General features: G+C 37.5%; 1 protein-coding gene across 3 annotated transcripts in view; it reads right to left on the reverse strand.

The window, feature by feature from the left end:
* LOC143023927 (uncharacterized) overlaps positions 1–24,749 on the reverse strand; it is a 121,876-nt gene that overhangs the window by 73,497 nt on the left and 23,630 nt on the right. Inside the window, exons 2-5 of one of the 3 annotated variants that reach the window (XM_076182599.1) lie at positions 18,006–18,100; positions 9,574–9,743; positions 7,468–7,628; positions 5,488–5,647 (exon numbers count right to left, since the gene is read on the reverse strand). In XM_076182599.1, coding sequence (XP_076038714.1) covers positions 5,488–5,647; positions 7,468–7,628; positions 9,574–9,743; positions 18,006–18,100 — 586 coding nt within the window. Of the gene's footprint in view, positions 1–5,487; positions 5,648–7,467; positions 7,629–9,573; positions 9,744–18,005; positions 18,101–24,749 lie in introns of those variants that run through there. The other 2 variants (XM_076182606.1, XM_076182614.1) reach the window with 2 other exon arrangements.

Consider the following 24,749-nt stretch of genomic DNA (forward strand, 5'->3'; position numbering starts at 1 on the left):
TCCAAAAGTCTTATTAATTTCTTTCCTTTTTCAGTTTTATTAAGATTTTCTCTGACATGTATTTTTAATTTATCTGCTTCACTCGCTGCGAGACCTACTTGTTTTTTGTGATAAGTACTGTCGTCATCTAAGAGCTCCAACATTTTACTGATATAATATTTTGATAAGATCACGATACCACCTTCTTTATCTGCATTGGTAATTATTATGTCTTTGTCTAAGCCTAGATTTATTAAAGTGTTCTTGAATCTTCTGGGGATGACGCTTTCAATTTTATTGGCTACCGCTAGGTAACATGTAACAATTCCCTGTTTGAATTCTTTTTCAATATCGCTGTCATTCCATCTATAATTTCTCTTAATGAAATATGTGAACCCCCTTGTGTTAATACCAGTGACGAACCAGTGACCTAGCGATAGAGCTCAGAGTGCAGCCGGCATTGCAAATGAAGGATCACGGAAAAGGTATAAAGATTGCTCCCAGCGAATAGTCGGTTTAGTGAACGATTACAACAACAGAGAGATTTTTTATTACTTAAGAGGAATTGCGTATAAACTAAGGTTTTAAACAAAACTAAGCATATTTTCATTCTTTGCAACTAAATATATTTTTACTCTTTGACTTTATAAATAAATTTTTGAACAAAATTAACTTTGTATTTGTATTTATTTCAATTGTTCACGGGGGAAATTGCAACTAAAAGTATTTTCACTCTTTGACTTTATGAATAAAGTTTTGGGTAAAATTAACAGGGTACAGTCTGCGTTGAGTCACATTATCTTGTTTAGTTGAATTGTCAACGGGGGAAATTGTCAACGGGGGTAAATGTCCTAAGGGGCAATTGTCCCAGGGGGCAATTGACAACGGGGGAAATTGTCCTAGAGGGCAATTGTCCCAGGGGGCAATTGATTACGGGGGCAATTGTCCTCCGGGGGAAATTGTCCTGGAACCCAAAATGGCATATTATGGCGAGTCATCAAGGGGATTAAATAAAAAAATATATATATGAACATAAAAACGGCATAAAAGCACATAGGACATCTAATTCTTTAGTAGCCCATGCGGAAAAATTCGATCGTGTACCAAACTGAAGAGGAGCTCAAGTGCTGCATAAAGGTTTTGATAAATTCACTAGAAGAATTGTAGAATCAACATATATTTCAACTAAGAATTCATCGAACCATCGAGGAGGATTGAACAATTTAGCAAAACAAACTAGTATTTTAATTCTAGAACACGCCAGAAAAACGACCTTTTCCAAGTATCCGACAAGATAACTAAATTCAGTACATAAACTTCAATTACAGTTTTCCGTACACTCTCTGAAGAAGTTCTACGCGAACGAAACATTAGAGTGTTTTGGGTTCCGTGCCTACCCATGTGTTTATGTTCTCCATCATCCAAATCATATATATATATATATATATATATATATATATATATATATATATATACATGAATGTACATACAAAGATTCATGCACACACGTATATCAAGCTGGTATAAGAACATAGGAACATAAGAATGAAGAAGACTGCAAGATACCATAAGGCCTACACTAGGCAGCTCCGTATCCATCACCACCTGTCATCCCCATCCATAAAGTTGTCTAATCGTTTCTTAAAACAACTGATATTTTAAGCGCTTACTACATCGTTACTAAGTTTATTCCATTCGTCAACTAATTCTTGCCTATTTCCTCCTTAAATCTAAATTTGTCCAGTTTATAACCATTACTGCGAGTCCTGCCCTGTTGTTTTGATATGATGACCTTGTTTGCATCACCCTTGTTAAAGCCTTTGATCCACCTGAACATCTCTATTAGATCACCCCGCAATCTGCGTCTTTCCAAAGAGTGTAAGTTAAAGTGCCTAAGCCTCTCTTCTAAAGCAAATTTCTGAGTCCATGTATCATTTTGGTCATTCTTCTCTGTACTGATTCTAGTGAATTAATGTCCATTCTATAGGACGGAGACCAAAACTGTACCGCATAGTCAAGGATGGGTCTAACTATCGCTAGATAATGTTTAATAATTACCTCTGCATTTCTGTTCGTTGCCGTCCTAGCAATGAAACCTAATGTCTGTTAGCTTTATTTCTGGCGCTAACGCACTGTTTCCTGGTTTTAAGGTCCGGACTCACTAGAACTCCCAAGTCTTGCACTCAGTTTTCTCTAAAAGCGTGTTATATAAGCTATATCTATTTTCGGGGTTGTGTAGCCATACATTTAACACGCTACACTTAGAGATATTGAAGTTCATTTGCCATTTCACCGACCATGTGAACAATTTGTTAATATCATCCTGCAGAATATCTGCGTCGTCTCCTGACCTAATTAGGCGTCCTATTTTAGTGTCGTCCGCAAACTTACTAACATCATTATTTATCCCATCGTCTAAGTCGTTTATGTACATAATGAACAACAAGGGACCCAAAACCGAGCCCTGGAGAACCCCACTAGAAGCATTGCCCCACCTAGATTTTACTCCATTTATGGTGACCCGCTGTTTTCTGTTACTAATTCTAACACGTTTCCTCCTATGCCATGGGCTTTGATTTTATTTAGTAGTCTCTGGTGTGGCACCTTGTCGAACGCTTTGCTAAAGTCGAGGTAAATAACATCGTAATTATCATTGTTATCTGACGCCGTATATACTTTAGTGAATCACGAATTAAATTATGTCTTTCGATGTGTTCTCTGAGTCTATTTACTATTACTGATTCAAGCAGTTTTTCTATAAATGTCAAACTGATTGGCCTGTAGTTGTATATAGACGATCTATCTCCCTTAAAAACAGGAACAACGTTTGTCTGCCTCAAAGCTGTAGGCACAAAACCAGTGTCTACCGATTTATTAAATATTTCAGTTATCTGGTTGCAGATTTCAAATTTACGCTCCTTAAGCATTCTCGGAAAAATTTTGTCTGGGCCCGGGGATTTTGTAGCTTTAAGACTCAATCTGCTTGACTAGTTCTTTACTAATGCTGATATTAGATAGACAATTTTCTTCGTCCCCTCTGAAAATCGGATCGCAGTCAGGTACTTTATCTAACCTCTCATTAGTAAACACCGATAGAAAATAATTGTTAAACTCCTCACTCATTTTTTCCTCTGATTCTATCATGACATTTTCATTGTTTTTAATTGGTCCTATTCTTTCTTTATTTTTTTCTTCTATAGAGATGAAAGAAACCCTTTGGGTTGGATCTTGCTTGGCTGGCAACCTTAATTTCATAATTACGTTTCGCTGTATGTGTATTCCTTTTAACCAGCTTTGCCATTTCGTTATATCTTGATCTAAGGTGTGATTCCCCGTTGTTTATTTTTACGTAAAGTCCTCTTTTCATTCCGATCTCATATTTCAATCTGCCCGTCATCCATTTGGGAGTATTACTACTTTTATGTATTGACTTCAGGGGGATAAATGTATTTTGTGCATTAATAATTAAATCAGTTAGATTGTTATACATTTCATCCAAATTGCTGACCTGTCTGTTGAGCCCCCGCCCCCAAGTGACCTGACCCAAGGTATGCATATTACTCTCCGTGACCCGACCCCTGGTCATGACCTGACCCCGTCGACAATTTCCGAAACGTCCGTAAAGTCCGTATAACATTTCATATTCAATTTTAAATAGGTTTTTATATTGTCAAAGTTTGCTCTCCTGAAGACTGGTACTTGGACTTCATTCGTACTTTTTAATTCTTCCCAAATAATATTAAATTTTATTTCTTGATGATCGCTAGAGCCTAGACTATTTCCCACTTTTACGTTGCTCATTAGGTGCTCCTTATTAGTTAAAAGTAAGTCCAGAGTATTTTCTCCCCTCGTAGGATCGGTAATCACTTGTTTTTAGCAAATTATCCTGCACCACATCTAGGAATTTCTTCGTTTCCTGATCTCCTATTAAAGTTTCCCAGTCAATGCTTCTATAATATATAATTAAAATCTCTCATGATCACGACGTTTTTGTACTGGGACACTGTGAATTTCATGAATCAGGGGATCAGTCTGCTCAATGCTGATGTTCGGAGGTCTATACAAGACGCCAATAATAACTTTCTTATTCTTGCCTATAATCTCTACCGAAATAGATTCCGTACAGTCCTCTTCCTTAATCGAATTGTTGATTATTCAGTTTATTGTATTTCTAACGAAAAGTGCTACACCTCCCCCACTCCTGCCAACCCTATCCTTGTGAACAAAATTATATCTTTCTATTTCGATTTCCGGAAGGAAATGTTTATCAATCATGTTGATCCAGGATTCAGTAATAGCTATATCGAAGTTCTCTACTCATGCTTTATCTCGTAGCAAATAAATTTTGTTAGTTATGCTTCTGCTATTTGTATAGTAAACTTTAAGTTTATCTTCCCTTCACCTGCTTTGGTGATTCTTTTCACAGTCCCTCTCTAAGTTGTTTCTATTGCCTAAACTATATTCCGATACTTCCCCCCTCCTACTCCCACGTAATCTACCCGAAAAAACTCTGTAGGATGCCTACTTCTCGCTCAAGGGATTCAGCAAGGACCCGAAATCCTCTGGGCGACAAGTGCATCCCGTCCTTTGTATATAGATGATTCTTACTATAAAAGCTGTCCCAGTTGTCGACAAATGCCTATCCATTGACCTTACAATGTTTTGTCAGCCTACAATTCATTGCAACAGTCCTGGAATGCCACATGCCTTCAACTCTACGCGTCGGAAGGATTCCACATACAACAGGAACACCTCCCTTATTTCTAATCTTGTCTAGCGCATCCCGGAACCGCACAAACAATTCCTCACTCTCTAACTTACCTATATCATTGCCCCCGGCACTTAAGCAAACTACAGGGTCCTTACCTTCCCCTACTAAACACTCTTCAGTCCTATCTCTAACATCTATCCCCGCGCTGGGGAAACACACCTGCGTTCTATGTTTCCTATCTTTATCGTAGAAAGCCTGTCTAAGTACCTCACTTGACTGTCTCCTACAACCAAAATCTTACCTGTGGGCAGGGATCCAGCGTCTGCCCTTCCCTTCTTCTCTTGAATTTCATTTGTTTCTTCTTCCTGCAGATTCGCTAGTGCTTGAAACGAGTTCTTGCAATCGGGCGGAGCTGGTGAGGACTTTTTTTTGTTTTTTTTACTTTTCCGCTTCTTATTTTTCGCCATTTTCCATCCAGGCTCATAGCTAGTTTTGTCTTCCATGCTTTGGGCCTTCGAGCGGAGAACTCGATTCTTGTCTTTAAGGCACTTTACAGCATCCTCCAAGGCTTCAATTCTACTAAGTAGAGATTGTACCTCATCGGCGCTGAACACGGTAACACAACCACTCGCCATATCACTAATTGAGGTAGCTACCCGGTTGACCTGACCTGAGTGACAACTACTGCTCAACTGAGGACGACTACTGCTCAATTTTATCTTTCAATCCCGTTCTCCCTGATACCCCTTTCCCCCTGGGTCCCAACTTCACCCGAGAAACCCCTTAGCCATCCTTACCTCAATGTCTGGTATTCTGCTCTTTAGGTACTCCGGGACATCTTCCGCTAGACTTTTGAAGGCGTCGACGATGGGGCGGTACCCGGTGCAGCGGCAGAGGTTCCCGTCCAAGAGTTTCTCTATTTCGTCAGCCTTGAAGGCGCCCTTGGACTTGAGATGTCTGCCATCATTCAAGTGTCAGCAGCGGAAAGATTTTTTTTTTTTTTTTTTTTTAGAGTAAAATATAGTGATAAAGCATGCCGACAATGGTCTAGAAACAAAGTCGGATAAAAAAAATGCTTAGACGTTTGTTCAAACGAATTTAAGCTCATTCTATTCACTGACGACACGTTTGGCAATGTTATTAATTTTATTTTACCTACTTCTAGGTTAAATCTTCGATCTGACAGCTTGAGTCTGTTAGTTCTTGTCCCGTTAGTATTCATTGTGAAAATCTTTTCAATTTTGATATTATCAATTCCCTTTGAAATCTTAAAGGCCTCTATTAAGTACCCCACTGAGTCTCCTTTTGTTCAGAAAATAGGTTCAAATTTTTTAAATGGTTTTCGTGTTTTGTTTCTTATATTCGGTATGAATGTTTGAGTCACCGCTGCACTCTTTCAATCTACCTGTGTCTTTAATGAGATTTGGAAACCATACGGAAACAGCATATTCCAACTAAGAAGGGACCCGTGATCTATATGATTGGCTGATGATAAGTGGACTTTTATTTGCTTTCTTTGAGGAAGAAACACGATATCTGGATGCTTTAAAGTCGTTACTGATTATTGCACCAATATCCTTTTTATTTTCCATTTTTGTTGAGTTTCTCCGAATCACTTGTAGTTGTACGTAGTATTATACTTACCTATAAGCATAATTACATTAACTTGATTTAAATTTCATTCGCCACTTTTGAGACCATTGTTCTTGTGTGTCTAAATCCCTTTGAATATCCACTTGACACGAATAATCATTTGCTATTCCACAGTGACTTTGGACTCAAGATTCAAATCCACAGTCAATGCCATCGATATATTTTATGAACATTAAAGCCCTTTGTCCATACATCGCAAACCTAAGGAACTCCATTAGTAGGATATTCCCAAATAGAAGTTTTATCATTTAAAATAACTCACTGTTTATGACTGCTCAACCAGTTTCTAACCCAGCTTACCAAGTTACCTCTTATTCCATGCGAAGCGAGTTAAGTTAGTAGTTTCTATTGCGGGACAATATCAAAAGCTTTCTCAAAGTCCAGATATGTTCAATCAATACTATTTCCTTTGAAAGGAAAAGCAATTTGAAGATACACATAGCGTGGTTATGACCTTTTTTATATAAGTAAAATGGCTTTATTTGTGTAAATATTGATTATTCTTCAAGAAACCTCAATATATTTTCAACAGGAACTTGGGTAAATAGAGAATTATCAACCGGGGCGAACAACTTGACATTACGTAAGAGACCCTTAACTTTCATAATAAAATAAGTAAATGTTTTGTTGTGTGACTGAGATTAACATACATGTATGTGTTGAAATATTACTGAATTATGGGTTTTAGTTACCTCATAAACCCAGATATTTGAATTCAGATGTCTAAGATTGGACATGATTGAAAAATATACATCACCCTTGTATATTATTAAGCAATTATTCAACAAATCTATAACATATTTACACATGTATTTGTTAACTACCAAAACAGAAAAAATTAAACTTTTTGTTTTAAATCACTACAACTGTCATTCGTTCCCTTCGTTACTGAAGGGGTGCCACGGATATGAATAAAGTAAACTAGCGGCAACCAGAATAAAAAAGAAAAGTGCTACCCGCTGCCGCGGCCAGGATTAACAGAAATTAAATATGACCTCATCGCTCCCGAGGAAATACCACTGAGATAGAGTAGAGTAGTTTGTTGGGAGCGCGGACAAAAGAAACTGTGGCACCCGCTACGGTAGGGCTTAAGTAAAACAATGCAACCCGTGATCTCCACGTACCCGTGCATGGTCATGATCATGCCTGGAGAACAATAGCCACACTGAGTTCCATAAAATCTGTGCAGAGTCTTCTGAAGAACGTTATAGCCACGGAACTTGTCTCCCAGGTGTTCAATGGTCTCGATGCTCCACCCCACACAGCCATAGACGAGTGCCTGGCACTGCGGAATGAGTTAGGACTTATAAATCATTTACTCGTTTGTTATGGTGGTGCACCCTCAACTGAATGAAATCCCTTGGTATTGGTCAGAATGGAACCTGTAAAGAGGTAAGAAAAGAATTATTTCCCAACGTATCCCTCCTCTCAACTTCGGATTCCTTACCCGACTTTGGAACTACCGAGGTGGCCTTACCTAACCCACACCACCCCACCCTAACCCAACCCCACCTTCACTTATCTCACCTCATCTCACCTCGCCTGACCTACACTAACCTCACCTCACTTAACCCCACATATGTATTTAATATACTGTCAAAAATCATGATAGAATGCAAAGTCAAAATATTGCATGAAAAACATAACATCACCCGAAATATCTCAAGTCGGCGAAAAGACCCGCTGGGAAAGAATTCTGTTTCTGCATGTAAAGGGCGTCACCACCATGCCGATGATGTAAACTCAGCTGGGGATACATCAACCTACCTACCCCACACTCATTGTAAGATTAAATACATCAGAGGTTAATCTAACTATATTCGGAATCACGGCAATTGTCCTATTGGCCACACCCTCTTCTGATGATGGTGTTGATGCTAAATAGTTGGGCAGCAGTATTCGTATCGTTAACCAAATTTCATACTCGCAAGGTCTAGATCGGTTATTAACTTCAAACACTTGTTGAATATATAATGTGAGAGGAAAACAGTGATTATGTGGGTGCAATAAAGCGTCACACTGGATGCAGAAGCAAATAAATATATAACGACAACGGAGGAACAGCTGACCTAACTCTCCGAACAAAACCTAAGTTGTATAAATCGATTTTGCCACTAGGTTGAACCTGAAGCAACACACCACATTTTTCTTACATTAAGAATGATACATAATGATACATTAATAGGACTCCGAAGACAATTAAAAAACAAACCGACGAAATATAACAGCAGTAATTCATGATAGTAAATGTCCAGAACATTAGAAGTAAAACCTAGGAAATAAAGGTACTCTTGGAGCACTATAACCCTGATACCGTCTAATTGACAGAAACCAGGCTTTCACAGAATGTGTCGATAGTAAGATGTCTCCCAAATAGACAGACGGGATGGAATTCATCGCTATATCCAAACAGTATGTAAAAAGGATGTAATTATAATTCGTAAAGAGGAGATGAAGAGTACTGATGTTGAACGATATTAAACTAAAAGGACGGTACTCACTTTTGATAGATGCTATTTATAGCCCTAGACATGATGATAAACTGGTTGTAAGTGAACTTGAGATATCGTTTGAGAATATATTCAACAAAGACGAAAGATACAACATAGTACTTTAAGGTAGTTTAGATAAGACTAATATTAATGAGGAAGACTCAACAAAAGTGCAGGATGACTGCATCCAAGGATAGAGTTGAACCACTACTACAAGGGACTGTAACGGGATTTGGAGGTGAACCAGCAGGTTGATAAACAAAATAGGTACTCACAAATAACACTACTCTCGCTTAGGGTGCGGAAGCAGGCGTCAGTATATGGTCACTGTTGAGCTTGAACTGACAATGAAGTGAAAACGACAGGTTGGAGAGAAGTAACACGTGTAGCGGATGATAAATAAGGAAATAATCATTGCAGATCCGAACACTATACAGGGCCGGTACATCTCAGCGCTGAATGCCTCTCAGAAGTGGGACATATTTGAAATAAAAGTAAACCAGGTCATGGAGAGATATCCCGAGGAAAATAGCAATGAAACCTAATAACCTTGGTGTCCAACACATCACCACAGTCTCAGACGTAAGAAACAGTGGGTTTGCAACAAGGTGAAGAGTACACAAGACAAGGAATATTAGGATTCTTTTGTGAACTGTCAGATGAAACAAAAGAAGCCGTTGAATACAACCAAACAAGACTTTGTGGAAAGAGAGAGAGAATGGGAGTGGATGCCTTTACCGACTGGAGACTGAAAGTCTTGGTGCCCCCAAGCTCAAGGTCCGGCGTCGTGGCCACGACGGTGCAGACGCCGCAGCCTCCCTCGAGGCAGAGGACTTTGACGCCGGAGAGCCTCGCCACCGTCCGCAGGAACTCTGTCAGCCGCATCGTCTTTGGAACGGTCTCAGGAACTGCGGGACAGATACAGAGAAAAACGGGTTCGAATAAAATCCGCATAGTGGTAACATAAAATGGGTTGATTTTAAAATGCACTTTTTACACAAAAATATCATATATATGTCTAGTGGGTGTTTTGTCCATGTAAGAGACACTAATCATAGTATTGACTGGTACAATGTTAAAAAAAAAATTTGTTTGTAATTCTGTTTTAGAAAGGAACATCATCGAATCTGGTTTTATTAAGAGCAATTTTAATAACAATATCAATTTGAGTTTAGGGTTATCTAAACTAGAATTTTTTTTAATTAATAGGATAGTCAAGCAGTACCATGGCTTCTGATTGTGCCAGATGTCCTGTGGACGTTTCGGACACACGGTTATGCTCCCTTGTTTTGCTGCTTTATTGTTTCATTGTTTTGTTTTATTATTATTATCATTATTAGTTCCATTTGTATATGTGTACGTTTTACTGCTTTATTGTTTTATTATTATTATTATTATTATTATTATTATTATTATTATTATTATTATTATTATTATTATTATTATTATTATTATTATTATTATTATTATTATTATTAGTTCCATTTGTATATGAATGTGTATATATATTGTACGAAGCTTTTATGTGGCTATAACCTTTCCCAGTTTTCTAATTTCTGTATAAATATTATGTTCTATTTTCTCTTTCTTGTACTCTGAGGATGTCGTAATAGACGAAAACGTTTAGTATTCCGACTTTAATTTCCCTGTGGTTTCTGCAACATATATATATATATATATATATGTATATATATATACATACATATGTATATATATATGTATATATATATATGCGTGTGTGTGTGTGTGTGTGTGTGCGTGTGTGTATATATATATTATATACATATATATATATATATATATATATATATACATATATATATATACATAAATATATTTATAGATATATATATATATATATATATATATATATTGATAAGTATTTTAGACAAATTATTTGAATGATGGAGAACATAAACACAGGGGAAGGCTCGGAACCCTAAACACTCTAACGTTTCGTTCGCGTAGAACTTCTTCAGAGAGTGTATGTAGAACTGCAATTGAAGTTTATGTACTAAATCTAATTACCTTTTCGGACACTTGGGAAAGGTCGTTTTTCTGGCGTGTTTTAGAATTAAAATACTAGTTTGTTTAGCTAAATTAATAAACCCTCCTTGATGAATTATTAGTTGAAATATATGCTGATTCAACAATTCTTCTAGTGAATTTATCAAAACCTTTATGTAGCACTTCAGCTTCTCTCCAGTTTGGTAAATGATCGAATTTTTCCGCATAAACTACTAAAGAATTAGATGTCCTATGTGCTTTTATGTTTTTTGGAGTGCAATTACCATCACACCTAATTTATAAATTAGAAAAAGAAAAGACATCACAAAGTGAAAGACTAGATCGAAAATTAAACAGTCTATGTGACAACAGCGATTGGAATAAAATTGGAAGGTGTGAAATTATAACAAATCTTTCAGATAGGAGATTATCGAATACTGAAATTCAAGCTCTATCGCTAGGACTTAAATTCGACACTGGTATTAACACAAGGGGATTCACAGATTTTATTAAGAGAAACTATAGATGGAGTGACAGCGATATTGAAAAAGGATTCAAACAGGGGATTGTTACATGTTACCAAGCGTTAGCCGTTAAAAACGAATGCGTCATCCCCAGAAGATTCAAGAAAGCCTTAATAAATCTAGGCTTAGACAAAGACATAGTAATCAGCAATGCAGATAAAGGAGGTGGTATCGTGATCTTATCAAAAGAGGACTATATCAGTAAAATGTTAGAGCTCTTAGATGACGACAATACTTATCGCAAAAAACATATATGTTGCGCAACGAATGAAGCAGATAAATTAAAAAAACATGCCAGAAAAATGCTTGATAAAACTGAAAAAGGAAAGAAATTAATGGGACTTTTGGAGGAATACTCCAATCCTCCCAGAATGCGCGGTATTCCAAAAATTCACAAACCCAACGTTCCAATGCGACCCATAACTTCAGGGGTTGGCAGTGCACCCCACAGACTAGCGAAATGTCTAGCCAAACCGTTATCACAGGCAATGGGATCGATCAGCAATACACATTTGAAAAATTCTAACGATCTTTTGACAAGACTAAAAGATTTAGATTTCACGGGGAAAAAGTTAGTAAGCTATGATGTCAAGGCGTCATATACAAATATTTCCACTGACGGTGTGTTAGAAGCAGTAAAGAGAGTAATAAAAGATATGAACGATACTGACCTACCCATAAGAAAACAAGATCATATAGAATTGATAGATTTATGCGTAAATTTCGGTGCGTTTACTTTTAATGGTGACGAATATGAACAACATAGAGGTCTCGCTATGGGTAGTCCTTTAAGTTCAGTGATGGCCTCTCTATATATGGAGTTATTAGAAAAAGAAAACTTTATCAGAATCAATGGTAGGGGATCACACTGGTTTAGATATGTAGACGACGTCCTCGCAATCATCCCCGAAAACACCAATGTAAATAATAAAGTGAGAATGCTTAACGCGGTCAACAGCGATATTCAGTTCACCGTAGAAGAGGAACAAAACGGACAATTGCCCTTCCTAGATACGTTAATACGACGAGTGGGAAAAACTGTAACTTTCTCAGTATACAGAAAGGAAACAAACAAAGAGGATTTAGTACATTACTTCTCCGCACATGATGATAGGACAAAGAGTGGTATAGTAATAGGATTTTTTCTCAGGGCACTACGAATCTGTAGTAATGAATACCTAGAAAGCAAATTTGATTACATTATGAAAACCTTTGACAAACTTGGATATCCAGAGGGAATGTTGAAAAGAACAAAAAGAAAAGCAATAGATATTTACAATCGCGGAAAGAATGAGAGAAATGATAAAAATAATACCAATTTTATATCAGTACCTGGCTCAGAAACGTCACCAATAATAGACAAATATTTAACAAAATCAGGTATAAACATAGCTAAAATAACTAACAAGAGGATAGGTGATTTAATAAAGACTTCCGAAAAGAGAACCAATTCCGAAAACAGCGTCGTATACAAAATCCCGTGCAATAGTTGCTCAATGGCTTATTTTGGCGAATCGTCAAGAGGATTAGAAAAAAGAATTTATGAACATAAAAACGACATAAAAGCACATAGGACATCTAATTCTTTAGTAGTTCATGCGGAAAAATTCGATCATTTACCAAACTGGAGAGAAGCTGAAGTGCTACATAAAGGTTTTGATAAATTCACTAGAAGAATTGTTGAATCAGCATATATTTCAACTAATAATTCATCGAATCATCGAGGAGGGTTTATTAATTTAGCTAAACAAACTAGTATTTTAATTCTAAAACACGCCAGAAAAACGACCTTTCCCAAGTGTCCGAAAAGGTAATTAGATTTAGTACATAAACTTCAATTGCAGTTCTACATACACTCTCTGAAGAAGTTCTACGCGAACGAAACGTTAGAGTGTTTAGGGTTCCGAGCCTTCCCCTGTGTTTATGTTCTCCATCATTCAAATATATATATATATATATATATATATATATATATATATATATATATATATATGCAAAGTAGACCACATGGAAAAAAGAAACTAACGAAGCAGAGCGCTTTCGTAAACTACATGTTCAGTGCAACAAGTACATAGAAAATAGAAAGTGCACTGAAGATGTAATATACGAAAGCGCTCTGCTTCGTTAGTTTCTTTTTTCCAAGTGGTCTACTTTGCAGAAGTGAACACACGTACCCGTGTTCTTATTAGCATATATATATGTATATATGTATATGTATATATATATATATATATATATATATATATATATATGAATTTTGGTCGGAGGCCATGTTGTATACATGATTACACGAAATCTACAGCGACAATGGCGTTGTTGAGTTTATTTTGGAGCTTTAATTTCTCTCGTGCAACACGTTTCTGTGGTGGTTCCAAATAGTTGAGAAGGTGTCCAAAAGACATTGGGTGCGGTTTTCTCTTTTTTAATTCTCCTATACGTATTTCGACCTTACTCGGTCATCCTCAGGGAGGGAGTAACAATAGTTGGTGATTACAGGGTTTAAATACAGGCCGTACATTGGCCGAACACTGGGAGAGGTCATTTCATGTAGCCGTGATCCGTAGCGCTTCGTACGTGGAAAGGGGTGTTATTGTTTGTGTTATGTGCGTCTACTGCTTGGGAGTGTGGTTGTGGGCATGAGTTGTATGTTAATGGAAGGTTTCTCGATGTATATGTTCACTGCTTCGGCCATCTTAAGGCGAAGGGGGTCGTGGGCTTTGTAGATTATTTTAGTGTTTTCGTTTAGTGTTTGTCTGGTGATGGTGGTTTTGTGTTCTTTTGTCATATGTGTTTTGATGGCGCCATTCTGGAGGTGGTATGAGAGTCTTTTGGAGAGGGTCATAGAAGTCATGCCAATGTATGAGGAGGTGCGGTGCTGACAATCACCGACAGGGCAATCAAACTTATACACGACGTTGACTTCTTGTAGAGGAGGGTTGGGGGGCTGGCTGTTGTTCTTAATAACCAGGGTGTGTGTTTTGGAGGTTTTGTGGTATACGATTAGGCGTATCTTAGTGTCTGGGTTGTTGGGTTGAATGTTACGTGTGATAATATTTTGAAGTGTTCTTTCGTCTTCTTTGTAGCCGGTGTTCATATGTCCTTTGGAACCACCACAGAAACGTGTTGCACGAGAGAAATTAAAGCTCCAATATAAACTCAACAACGCCATTGTCGCTGTAGATTTCTTGAAATCATATATATATATATATATATGTGTGTGTGTATATATATATATATATATATATATATATATATATGTGTATATATATATATATGTACAACACTGAATGGGTCCCAGTAATTAGAGATACATTTTAACAACCACAATGCACTTTAATTCTAAGCCTTCAACATCAGGAGACCTAATGGAGGCCGACAATCACATCACCGTGATACGAAAATACAAAATAACCACAGGAGAAGGGAAATTCGCAGTCAGTAAGTACTTTCGTCTATTACATATTGAAACTAAAGGAAAAAAATACAGAGTTGTGTTTAAATGATATCAGGTAGTAACCGCAGGGGTAAAGGGTGAGACAATACAATGTGGAGCGGTGACCTTGGTGAGGCTAGACATGACAGCAGTAAAATTCTCTCCGATTTGTAGGCAGAAGCAGCTTACAGTGTGTTACTTGCATCTAAAATTTTATATAATTGGCCCGTCCGCCATGACATACATAATACATCGAAAATGATTAAAGCTTTGAATAAAGTATGCAAATAAATCTATATATAAATACATTTACAATACAACAGTGATCCTCGTATGTGATATAATATTTGAAACATACTGTATAATTTAAAAGACATGTATAATAATCAGATACAGAATAATAATTTTATAAACAGTATGATGTGCACACTTCGGGGACACTAGCAGTTGCAGCATGTTACTACAACCTTACCTCCATCGACCTGACAAACACAAATGATTCAATCTGGCGGAAACATCTTGGTCACCAGTTAGGTTACCAATTTATCACATTTAAAATGTCCATAACTTAAATTTATATTCTTATCAAAAGTGCCTGATATTAAGCAACATTCTATTACATTTCTTTCGTGTGGGTTCTTTTCTTTGGTTAAAATTGTTGCCTTGGACCAATCAATATGATGGTTGTATAAAGCTTTGTGCTGAAATGACGCATTATTTTCCTGGGCAGACCTCACTATATTTATGTTGGGAAATCCTTGTTTCCAAGTTGTTCCCGGTTTGTCCAATATAATATCAACAGTCTTTGCATGTAATTTTATAAACAACACCGTGGCGGATTCATCGTGCTGTCCACGAGCGGTCTAAACATTGCCACGCAGTGAGCCGCCGCATTGGACATGGACACAAAATATAAATTAAATCCATATCATTATTATCACTACATCACTACTGTAGTTCGAATGCAGGTGTGTGTGTGTGTGTATTTACCTGGTTGTATTTTACGGGAAGGGGAGCTATGTTCGTGGTATCCCGTCTTCATTTCTCATTTTATCTAGACTGTTTTTAAATTCGTGTATTGTTTTTGCACACACCACTTTTTCGTCTAACTTGTTCCAAATGTCTATTACTCTGTGGGGAAAGCTATTCTTTTTCAGATCTCTTCTATAACTGTCTTTCTTGATTTTCTTTCCGTGTCCTCTTGTATTTCTACTATCCCATTTTATTAGATCCTCTGTATCAATAGTTTCTATGCCTTTCATGATTCTATAAATAGTTATCAAGTCTCCTCTCTCTATTCTTTGCTCTAATGTCTGTAGCTTAAGTTTTGCTAGTCTCTCTTCATATGATAGTTCTGAGAGTGTTGGTGCCAGTTTTGTAATTGCTCTTTGTATTCTTTCAAGTTTTGTTATACATTTTTTTGTACTTGGTGACCACGTCGTCGCTGCATATTCCAATCTTGGTCTTATCAAAGTGACTGGTATTTTTTTCACCATTTCTTCATCCAGGTATGTGTCACTTTGATTGTTCTTATTAAATTATAAGTTTCTAAAAAAAAAATTATTTATATGTTTCTCAGGGGGCATATTATTCATAATAATGACTCCCAGGTCCTTCTCATTTTCTACTTTTTTATTTCTTCTCCTAGTTTATATGATCCCACTTTTCTTTTTTTGCTTCTTCCAAATTCCATTATACTACACTTCTTAATATTGAATTCCATCTTCCACTTCCTACTCCATTCCTATACTTTATTGAGATCACTTCTTCAGTGTTCACTTTTTTCAACAATTTTGCATCATCCGCAAAGAAGCTCATATAACTTTCAATTCCTTTATACATATCATTGATACATATAGCAAACATTATTGGGGCCAGAACTGTTCCTTGTGGAACACCTCTTATGACTTCATCCGAATTAGAGTGTTTGTCTCTTATCACTACTCTCATTTTTCTTTCATGCAAGAAGTCTTCCATCCACTTCAGCAGTTTGTCCTGTATTCCTCCAGCAGTTTCTCATTTCTTAAGCAACTTCTTATGTGGCACCTTATCAAAAGCTTTTTTCAGGTCTAGAAATGAACAAACAGCCCATCCATCTCTTTCTTGTATTACATCTATTAGTCTTGAATAGAAACACATTAAGTTTGTGAATCATGATCGTCCTTGTCTGAATCCAAATGCCTTACCCATCTACTTTTGATAATTCTTTCACAAATTTTAGCTATCGTACTTGTTAGAGAGACCGGTCTATAGTTAGTAGGGTCTTCCTTATTTTCCCCTTTATATATTGGTACTATATTTGCTCTTTTCCAATCTTTTGGAGCTTTTCCTTCTTTCAATGAAGTGTTTATTAGACTATGTATTTTGTCTGTTAGTTCATTCCTGCATTCTCTCAAAATCCAGTTTGCTATTTTATCTGGTCCATGCGATTTTCTGACATAGAGATTACTCAAGTGTTTCATTATTTCATTCCTTGTGTGTGTGTGTGTGTGTGTGTGTGTGTGTGTGTGTGTGTGTGTGTGTGTGTGTGTGTGTGTGTGTGTGTGTGTGTGTGTGTGTGTGTGTGTGTGTGTGTGTGTGTGTGTGTATGTGTGTGTGTGTGTGTGTGTGTGTGTGTGTGTGTGTGTGTGTGTGTGTGTGTGTGTGTGTGTGTGTGTGTGTGTGTGTGTGTGTGTGTGTGTGTGTGTGTGTGTGTGTGTGTGTGTGTGCATAAGTATAAACGTATGTGTGTACATATGTACGAAAAAGCACTAAACAGCCGAGTAAAAAATAGGGTCACCAGGGCAATCCATACCACATTAAAATGCATAATGGTTAGAAAAGAACATGAAAATTTATAGAGAGAAGAATTATATAAACTATATTGAAATTAGAGACAACGGGAGACTTGCATACGTGACTATTACGAGAGAGACAGAACATCCCTCTTCACTGTTGTTACTTCCCCTCAGCTAAAAAATAACTGGGTTGCGTGAGGGTAGTACAGTTACTCCCAGGTCGGGGGAGTTCCCAAGTCGGGGAATGGACCAGTTGGAAACAAAATCAGTTACTGCTCTAGATTAACTCGTTCAACGCAGTGACATACTTTGATGATGCCATTCCTATCGTCAAGTGATTTCATAACTGGAAAAAAATAAAATCTCTCAACTCCTTCATCCATTTTCTTTTTCTTTTTCGCCAAACAATAATTCTCTTCGTTTACTTACTTTGGTAGAGTTTGTCATTAACCTTGAGTGTGGGTGGACCGATTTTTGCATGGCCATTGCTACTCGTTATCCAAAGTTTATTCATTTTCTCAAGTCTGCAAAGGACATTAAAATGAGTTTAGTTTAGGAGCATATACCAAGAATAAGTAATATGCGAATATAAAAACAAACTCAAACACATAAACACATATATATATAAGTGTTATATATATATATATATATATAAATATATATATATATATATCACTGAAATATGCAGCAGCTTCTGCGTTCATGAGTTTTTTGCTGACATTCTCGACTTTTCTTATGCTGGCGCGCTGTGTCGTGCTAAGTCCTCTAATGACCTGGCCAAATAGCATGGGTGGTATATTTAAAGGCATGGGAATTATCTTCTTAATATTTATGCAGAGCTTTCGCCTAACAGTTAGGCATCTTCAGTGCTAATGAGTACAGTGTGTGGGAAATGATTATAAATACACAATACACAGATCACAAACACTTCGGTGCTGATCCGGTTGACCAATCAAGAAGCAGGACGCGAAGCGCCGCCCCCGGGCCTAGCGGGTGTGAGCCGTGAGCTGACCTCGATGTCTTTTGATGTGGGGATAATGAATGGGTCCGGAGTCTGTCTGTTCATGGTAGGGTTTTTATCTTTTATGTATAATGCTTCTAGGATATGAAGGCGTGTGTGATTTGTTTCTGTCTGCAAAATAGTGATGCCCTCCTCCAAATTCTTTCTTGTCAGTGGGGTCTGATGAACGTCTTCGTGGTGCCGCTTGATAGCGCCATTGGAGAGATGAAGGGTGAGGTACCTCGTGAGCTTCGTTGTAGTCATCCCTATGTATGTTTCATTGAGGGCTTCACAGTTCCCTTTTATGCAGGCTAGAGCTTGAGGCTCTCATGGCGGACCTTCACAAATTGGCGATCGATGGCAAGGTACTCCTAGACAACGGCATTAAGGAGGATCTTCTCCGTGAGGCTCGCGTTCAGAGGGGGAACCATAATAGCAGAATCCTGAAGCGTCGCCATAAGGAAGCAGCCAAACAACTGCGAGAAGACGCGTCTATCACCATCAGGAGAGCAGACAAGGCCGCCAGTTTTGTCCTCATCCCCACCGATGAATACACTGGTAAGCTCGAGACCCTGCTTGCGGACGAGTCTAAATTCCAGAGGATTTCGAGGAACCCTGTCGAAGCCCTCAAGACAAAAATCAATCAAATCATTGCCGCCGTGAACGCCGACATGGATGGGGTTAAGCTGCAGAAACTTTCTGGGGATTTCGCCCCAGGCTACTGCTATGGGAACGTAAAAACTCATAAGAAGAACAACCCGTTACGACCCATCATCTCTCAGATCCCGACTCCTTCCTATCATTTAGCCAAAAGATTGAACGCCCTCCTAACACCCTTCATTCCTAAGGATTACAGCATTGAGTCTGCCGCTGAATTCTTGTCCATCCTCAAAGGTGTCGATGACAAAGGGGATATCGCATCCCTCGACGCGGAGTCTCTCTTCACCCACGTCCCCGTGGATAGGACCATAGATTACATCCTACAGGTAGTCTACCCTGAGGATGGCCCTGCAAAGCTCAAGATCCCCAAAAATCTCCTAAGCCAACTGCTGGAGATTTGTACCAAGGAATCCCCTTTCTATGGTCCCAATAAACAACTCTACAGACAAGTTGATGGTGTGGCTATGGGCTCGCCCTTGGAGTCCTCTTCGCCAATTTTTTCATGGGGATGGTGGAGAGAGAGGTCTTCAGTTCTACCAGAAAGCCTCCCATATACGTTCGTTACGTAGACGATATTTTCGTCCTCGTGAGGGACCGTAGGGAGCTTGAAGACCTGAGGAGCAACCTACAGCGCGTCTCCGGCCTAAACTTCACTTCAGAGAACAGCATCAATAAGCAGCTCCCTTTCCTAGATGTAAAGGTTGAAGCCAGTTCTCAAGGTTTTAGGACCGGAGTATATACCAAGCCCACCAACCCAGGACTCTGCCTCAACGGTAACAGTGAATGCCCTCAACGCTACCGGAGGTCCACAATCGACGCCTATGTCAGGAGGGCCCTGACGCACTGTAGCGACTGGGCCCGAACCCACGCAGAGCTCGACAGAACGACGCAGGTCCTGGTAAACAATGGCTTCTCTAATAGAGAGGTGCAAATCGCCATCAACAAGCACCTTGATAGATGGTATTCAACCCCAGCAGAAAAGCCAGTAGGAGAAGCCAGGATCAAAATTTTCTACAAAAATACCATGTCCACCCATTATAGAGCCGACGAGGAAGCCCTTAGAAAAATCATCTACAAAGACGTGAAACCCACCAACGGCAACGACAAAATAGATCTGATTATTTTCTATAAAAACATGAAGACATCCCAACTCCTTATCAAGAACAACCCCTGCCAAAGGACACCGGAACTTCAGCGTAGCCATCTCGTGTATGAATACTCCTGCAGAAAAGGGAACTGTGAAGCCCTCAATGAAACATACATAGGGATGACTTCAACGAAGCTCACGAGGCGCCTCACCCTTCATCTCTCCAATGGCACTACCAAGCGACACCACGAAGACGTTCATCAGACCCCACTGACAAGAAAGAATTTGGAGGAGGGCATCACTATTTTGCAGACAGAAACAAATCACACACGCCTTCATATCCTAGAAGCATTATACATAAAAGATAAAAACCCTACCATGAACAGACTCCGGACCCATTCATAATCCCCACATCATAAGACATCGAGGGCAGCTCACGGCTCACACCCGCTAGGCCCGGGGGCGGCGCTTCGCGTCCTGCTTCTTGATTGGTCAACCGGATCAGCACTGAAGTGTTTGTGATCTGTGTATTGTGTATTTATAATCATTTCCCACACACTGTACTCATTAGCACTGAAGATGCCTAACTGTTAGGCGAAAGCTCTGCATAAATATTAAGAAGATAATTCCCATGCCTTTAAATATACCACCCATGCTATTTGGCCAGGTCATTAGAGGACTTAGCACGACACAGCGCGCCAGCATAAGAAAAGTCGAGAATGTCAGCAAAAAACTCGTGAACGCAGAAGCTGCTGCATATTTCAATGACATTTGCCTAAAAGAGGATCTGCTGCCCAACTATAGCAATATATATATATATATATATATATATATATATGTGTGTGTGTGTGTGTGTGTGTGTGTGTGTGTGTGTGTGTGTGTGTGTGTGTGTGTGTGTGTGTGTGTGTATAAACATATATACATACACACACACACACACACACACATATAGATCTATAGATATATATATAGATATATATATATATATATATATATATCAAGGACTACTATTACACAAGACGTGTGCACCCAGAACCCTGGGTCCGCTAGCGGAGGCCATTGCTTTCTTTGTAACCTAACATTTTATATTGGACAAATATATCAAAACTAGAAACCTAACATTGTATATAGGACAAATATATCAACTATTGACTTATTCAATGCAGTATAAGTTAATATAAATTTTTATAGTGAAATATGAAGCTATTTTTAAGGCACTGTTATGCTTTGAAATGCCAATTTTAGCCAGACTTAACAGGTATCATTGTATGAGGTTAGTGGACGCCAGAGTTGGCGATTTTTTTTTTTTTTTTTTATCGTTTTAAAAGATATAAGAATCGATTTTTTTTCATTTAAATCAGATTTATTTGATTTAAATATCTTTTTATAGATTTTAAATATTGTGGGATTGCTATCTGATTTGCGATTTGATTGCTAAAGGACATTTTTAGCATATCAATATAAGGAGCAGTGTTACATAGAGCTAAATGCAAAGACTGGAGCCAGGAACTACAGGGCATTGTGTCAAGATTAAAATCTCACAGAGATAAATGCCAAGGTCAGCCACAGCATACAGAAGAAGAAATTGATGACCCAGGTAAATAATTTTACTTATATTGTGTGCATTTCTCCCTTTTCATACGCAACTATATAAATTTGGTGAACAATGGAGAGCATGTGCAATAGAAATGTGAAGGCCTAAACAGATGATACTTCAACTTCATTACTTCTAAATTTGGGTAATGACTATATCAATATAATATACTGTATCCACTCAACTTTGGGGCCTAGATGATTGTTATTCATTTCATTCAACATTGTGTAATATATTTCATAGGTTTCATTGGAATTCAGCCCACATGGGATTCAGCCCAAAGGGATTTAGCCTAACCTAACCCAACTAACCCATTATTTTTAATTATTTTAAAAGTGAACTGAATCGTGTGTGGGCTGAATTCCAAGCCCACCTATTTTATATCCTGTTAATTATTTCCAAATAATTTAGCGGCTTGTGTGAATATGATCATTATATAAAAAGATAACTACTGTACTCAAAAGGAGCCTAAATCACACTGTATTCATTCATTTATCTATTCATTTATAAATTATGCAATATGCTAAAATTTTCTGTTTCCATTTCAGGATCTGTATCAACAGCTTCAATCCCTTCATCATCGGCTCCACTTGAATTATCTGCAAACCTGACTCCACCATTAAAGAGGTCACTATCAGACTCCTCCACAGGCGCCACTTCTGCTAAATAATTTTCATCTAAAATAAAGTCATCAACATCTCTGGACAGATTTATTTTAAAAACTTCAGCCTCTCAAAAGGAAAATCTCGACAAAGAATTTGCAAGAATTATATTTGCTACAAATTCACCATTTCGTCTTGTTCAGCATCCTCAGTTTCTCAAGATGGTTCAGAACCTGAGGCCAGGTTATATTCCTCCATCTAGAAAAGATATTGCTGATAAGTACTTGGATCTTGTGTATGAAAAGGAATATAAAAAGTGTGCAGATGACCTGAATAATGAAACTGTATCTTTCAATTGATGGGTGGTCTAACATCCATAATGAGCCCATAATATGTGTCATTTTAACAACATCCACTGGTCAGATTTATTTAGTTGACACAATAGACAAATCAAGGAAAACTCACACTGCTGAATATCTTCTACAACTTGTACAAAATTCGATCAAGAAGGCTGAACAAGATTTTGGTTGTCACATTGGAAGTGTTGTGACAGTCAATGCAGCAAATGTCACCAAGATGACAAAACTCTTGGAGGAATCAAGTGAACCTGAGCATACCGTCCTCATATACGGCTTATACCGTTCCTTGTATACTTGTGCAAGTCTATATAACACTGCTCCTTATATTGATATGCTAAAAATGTCCTTTAGCAATCAGATCGCTTATCAGATAGCAATCCCACAATATTTGAAATCTATAAAAAAATATATATATATATTTAAATCAAATAAATCTGATTTAGATAAAATATATATATTTTTTTTAAAAAGATCAATAAAAATCGCCAGCCCTGGCGTCCACTAACCTCATCCAATAATACCTGTTCATTCCAGCTAAAATTGGCATTTCAAAACATAGCAGTCCCTTAAAAATAGTTTCTTATTTCACTATAAAACTTTATATTAACTTATACTGCATTGAAGAAGTCAATAGTTGATATATTTGTCCTATATACAATGTTAGTTTTCTAGTTTTGATATATTTGTCAAATATAAAATGATAGGTTATAAAGAAAGCAATGGCCTCCGCTAGCGGACCCAGGGTTCTGGGTGCACACGTCCTGTGTAATAGTACTCCTTGATATATATGTATATATATATATATATATGCATATATATATACATATATATATATATATATATATACATATATATATATGTATGTATATATAAAACTGAAGGCGGAGAAAGTATACGAGGGATAATGGAAGAATTTTACAGCCTCTTAGGGTCTTGATCACAAAGCATAACAACAAAGTACAACATGGACATTTTATACACAGGCATGTCACCTCACAGGGTGCCTAGGAAAGGTCGTCGTGCTCTAACATTTGTCCGTTTGTTTTCATCAACTTCCAATAAACTTGTAGCTCTTGCCAAGCATATAAAACCATCTCTATTGTTGATGTTATTATTAGTATTAATATAGGCTGCTTCTATTGTTTTTCTTAATTTCTTCGTTGAACCTTTATTTATTATAATTGTATTGTCCCAGTTCGGAAGGTGGTCATGTGTATCTATGTGTCTTACTATAGAATTAGAAAGCCTGTGGGTTCTTACATCATTTTTGTGTTCGTATAACCTTTTTCTCTAATCCACGACCTGTTTCCCCAAAATATGAGGATGGGCAATTTTTACAAGGTATTTTGTAGACAATACTATTTTCATTCGTATGGTTATTATAATTACGCGTAACCAAATGTCCCACTTTGCTACCTGATGTTCTCGCTATCTTTATACCTGCTTTTGAGAGGACGTTGTCTAGAGTTGAATTAATGTTGGAATTTGGGACTGTGATATATCGTGTTTCTTTGTTGCAATTATTGATATCTTTACTCTTCTTATTTATTTCCTTAGTTTTCTTTGATGTTGGAATTCACAAAAAGAAATTTAGTGAAATATTAAACAAAAACTATATATGGTCAATGGAAGATGTAGACAAGGAATTAATTCAAGGTATAACCACATGTTATCAAGCGCTAGCAAATACTAACAAGGTTATACGAACACAAAAATTATGTAAGAACCCACAGGCTTTCTAATTCTATAGTAAGACACATAGATACACATGACCACCTTCCGAACTGGGACAATACAATTATAATAAATAAAGGTTCAACGAAGAAATTAAGAAAAACAGTAGAAGCAGCCTATATTAATATTAATAATAC

Source organism: Oratosquilla oratoria, chromosome 3 (assembly GCF_046742065.1).
Source record: "Oratosquilla oratoria isolate Oo_2021 chromosome 3, ASM4674206v1, whole genome shotgun sequence".
Taxonomy (NCBI): domain Eukaryota; kingdom Metazoa; phylum Arthropoda; class Malacostraca; order Stomatopoda; family Squillidae; genus Oratosquilla; species Oratosquilla oratoria.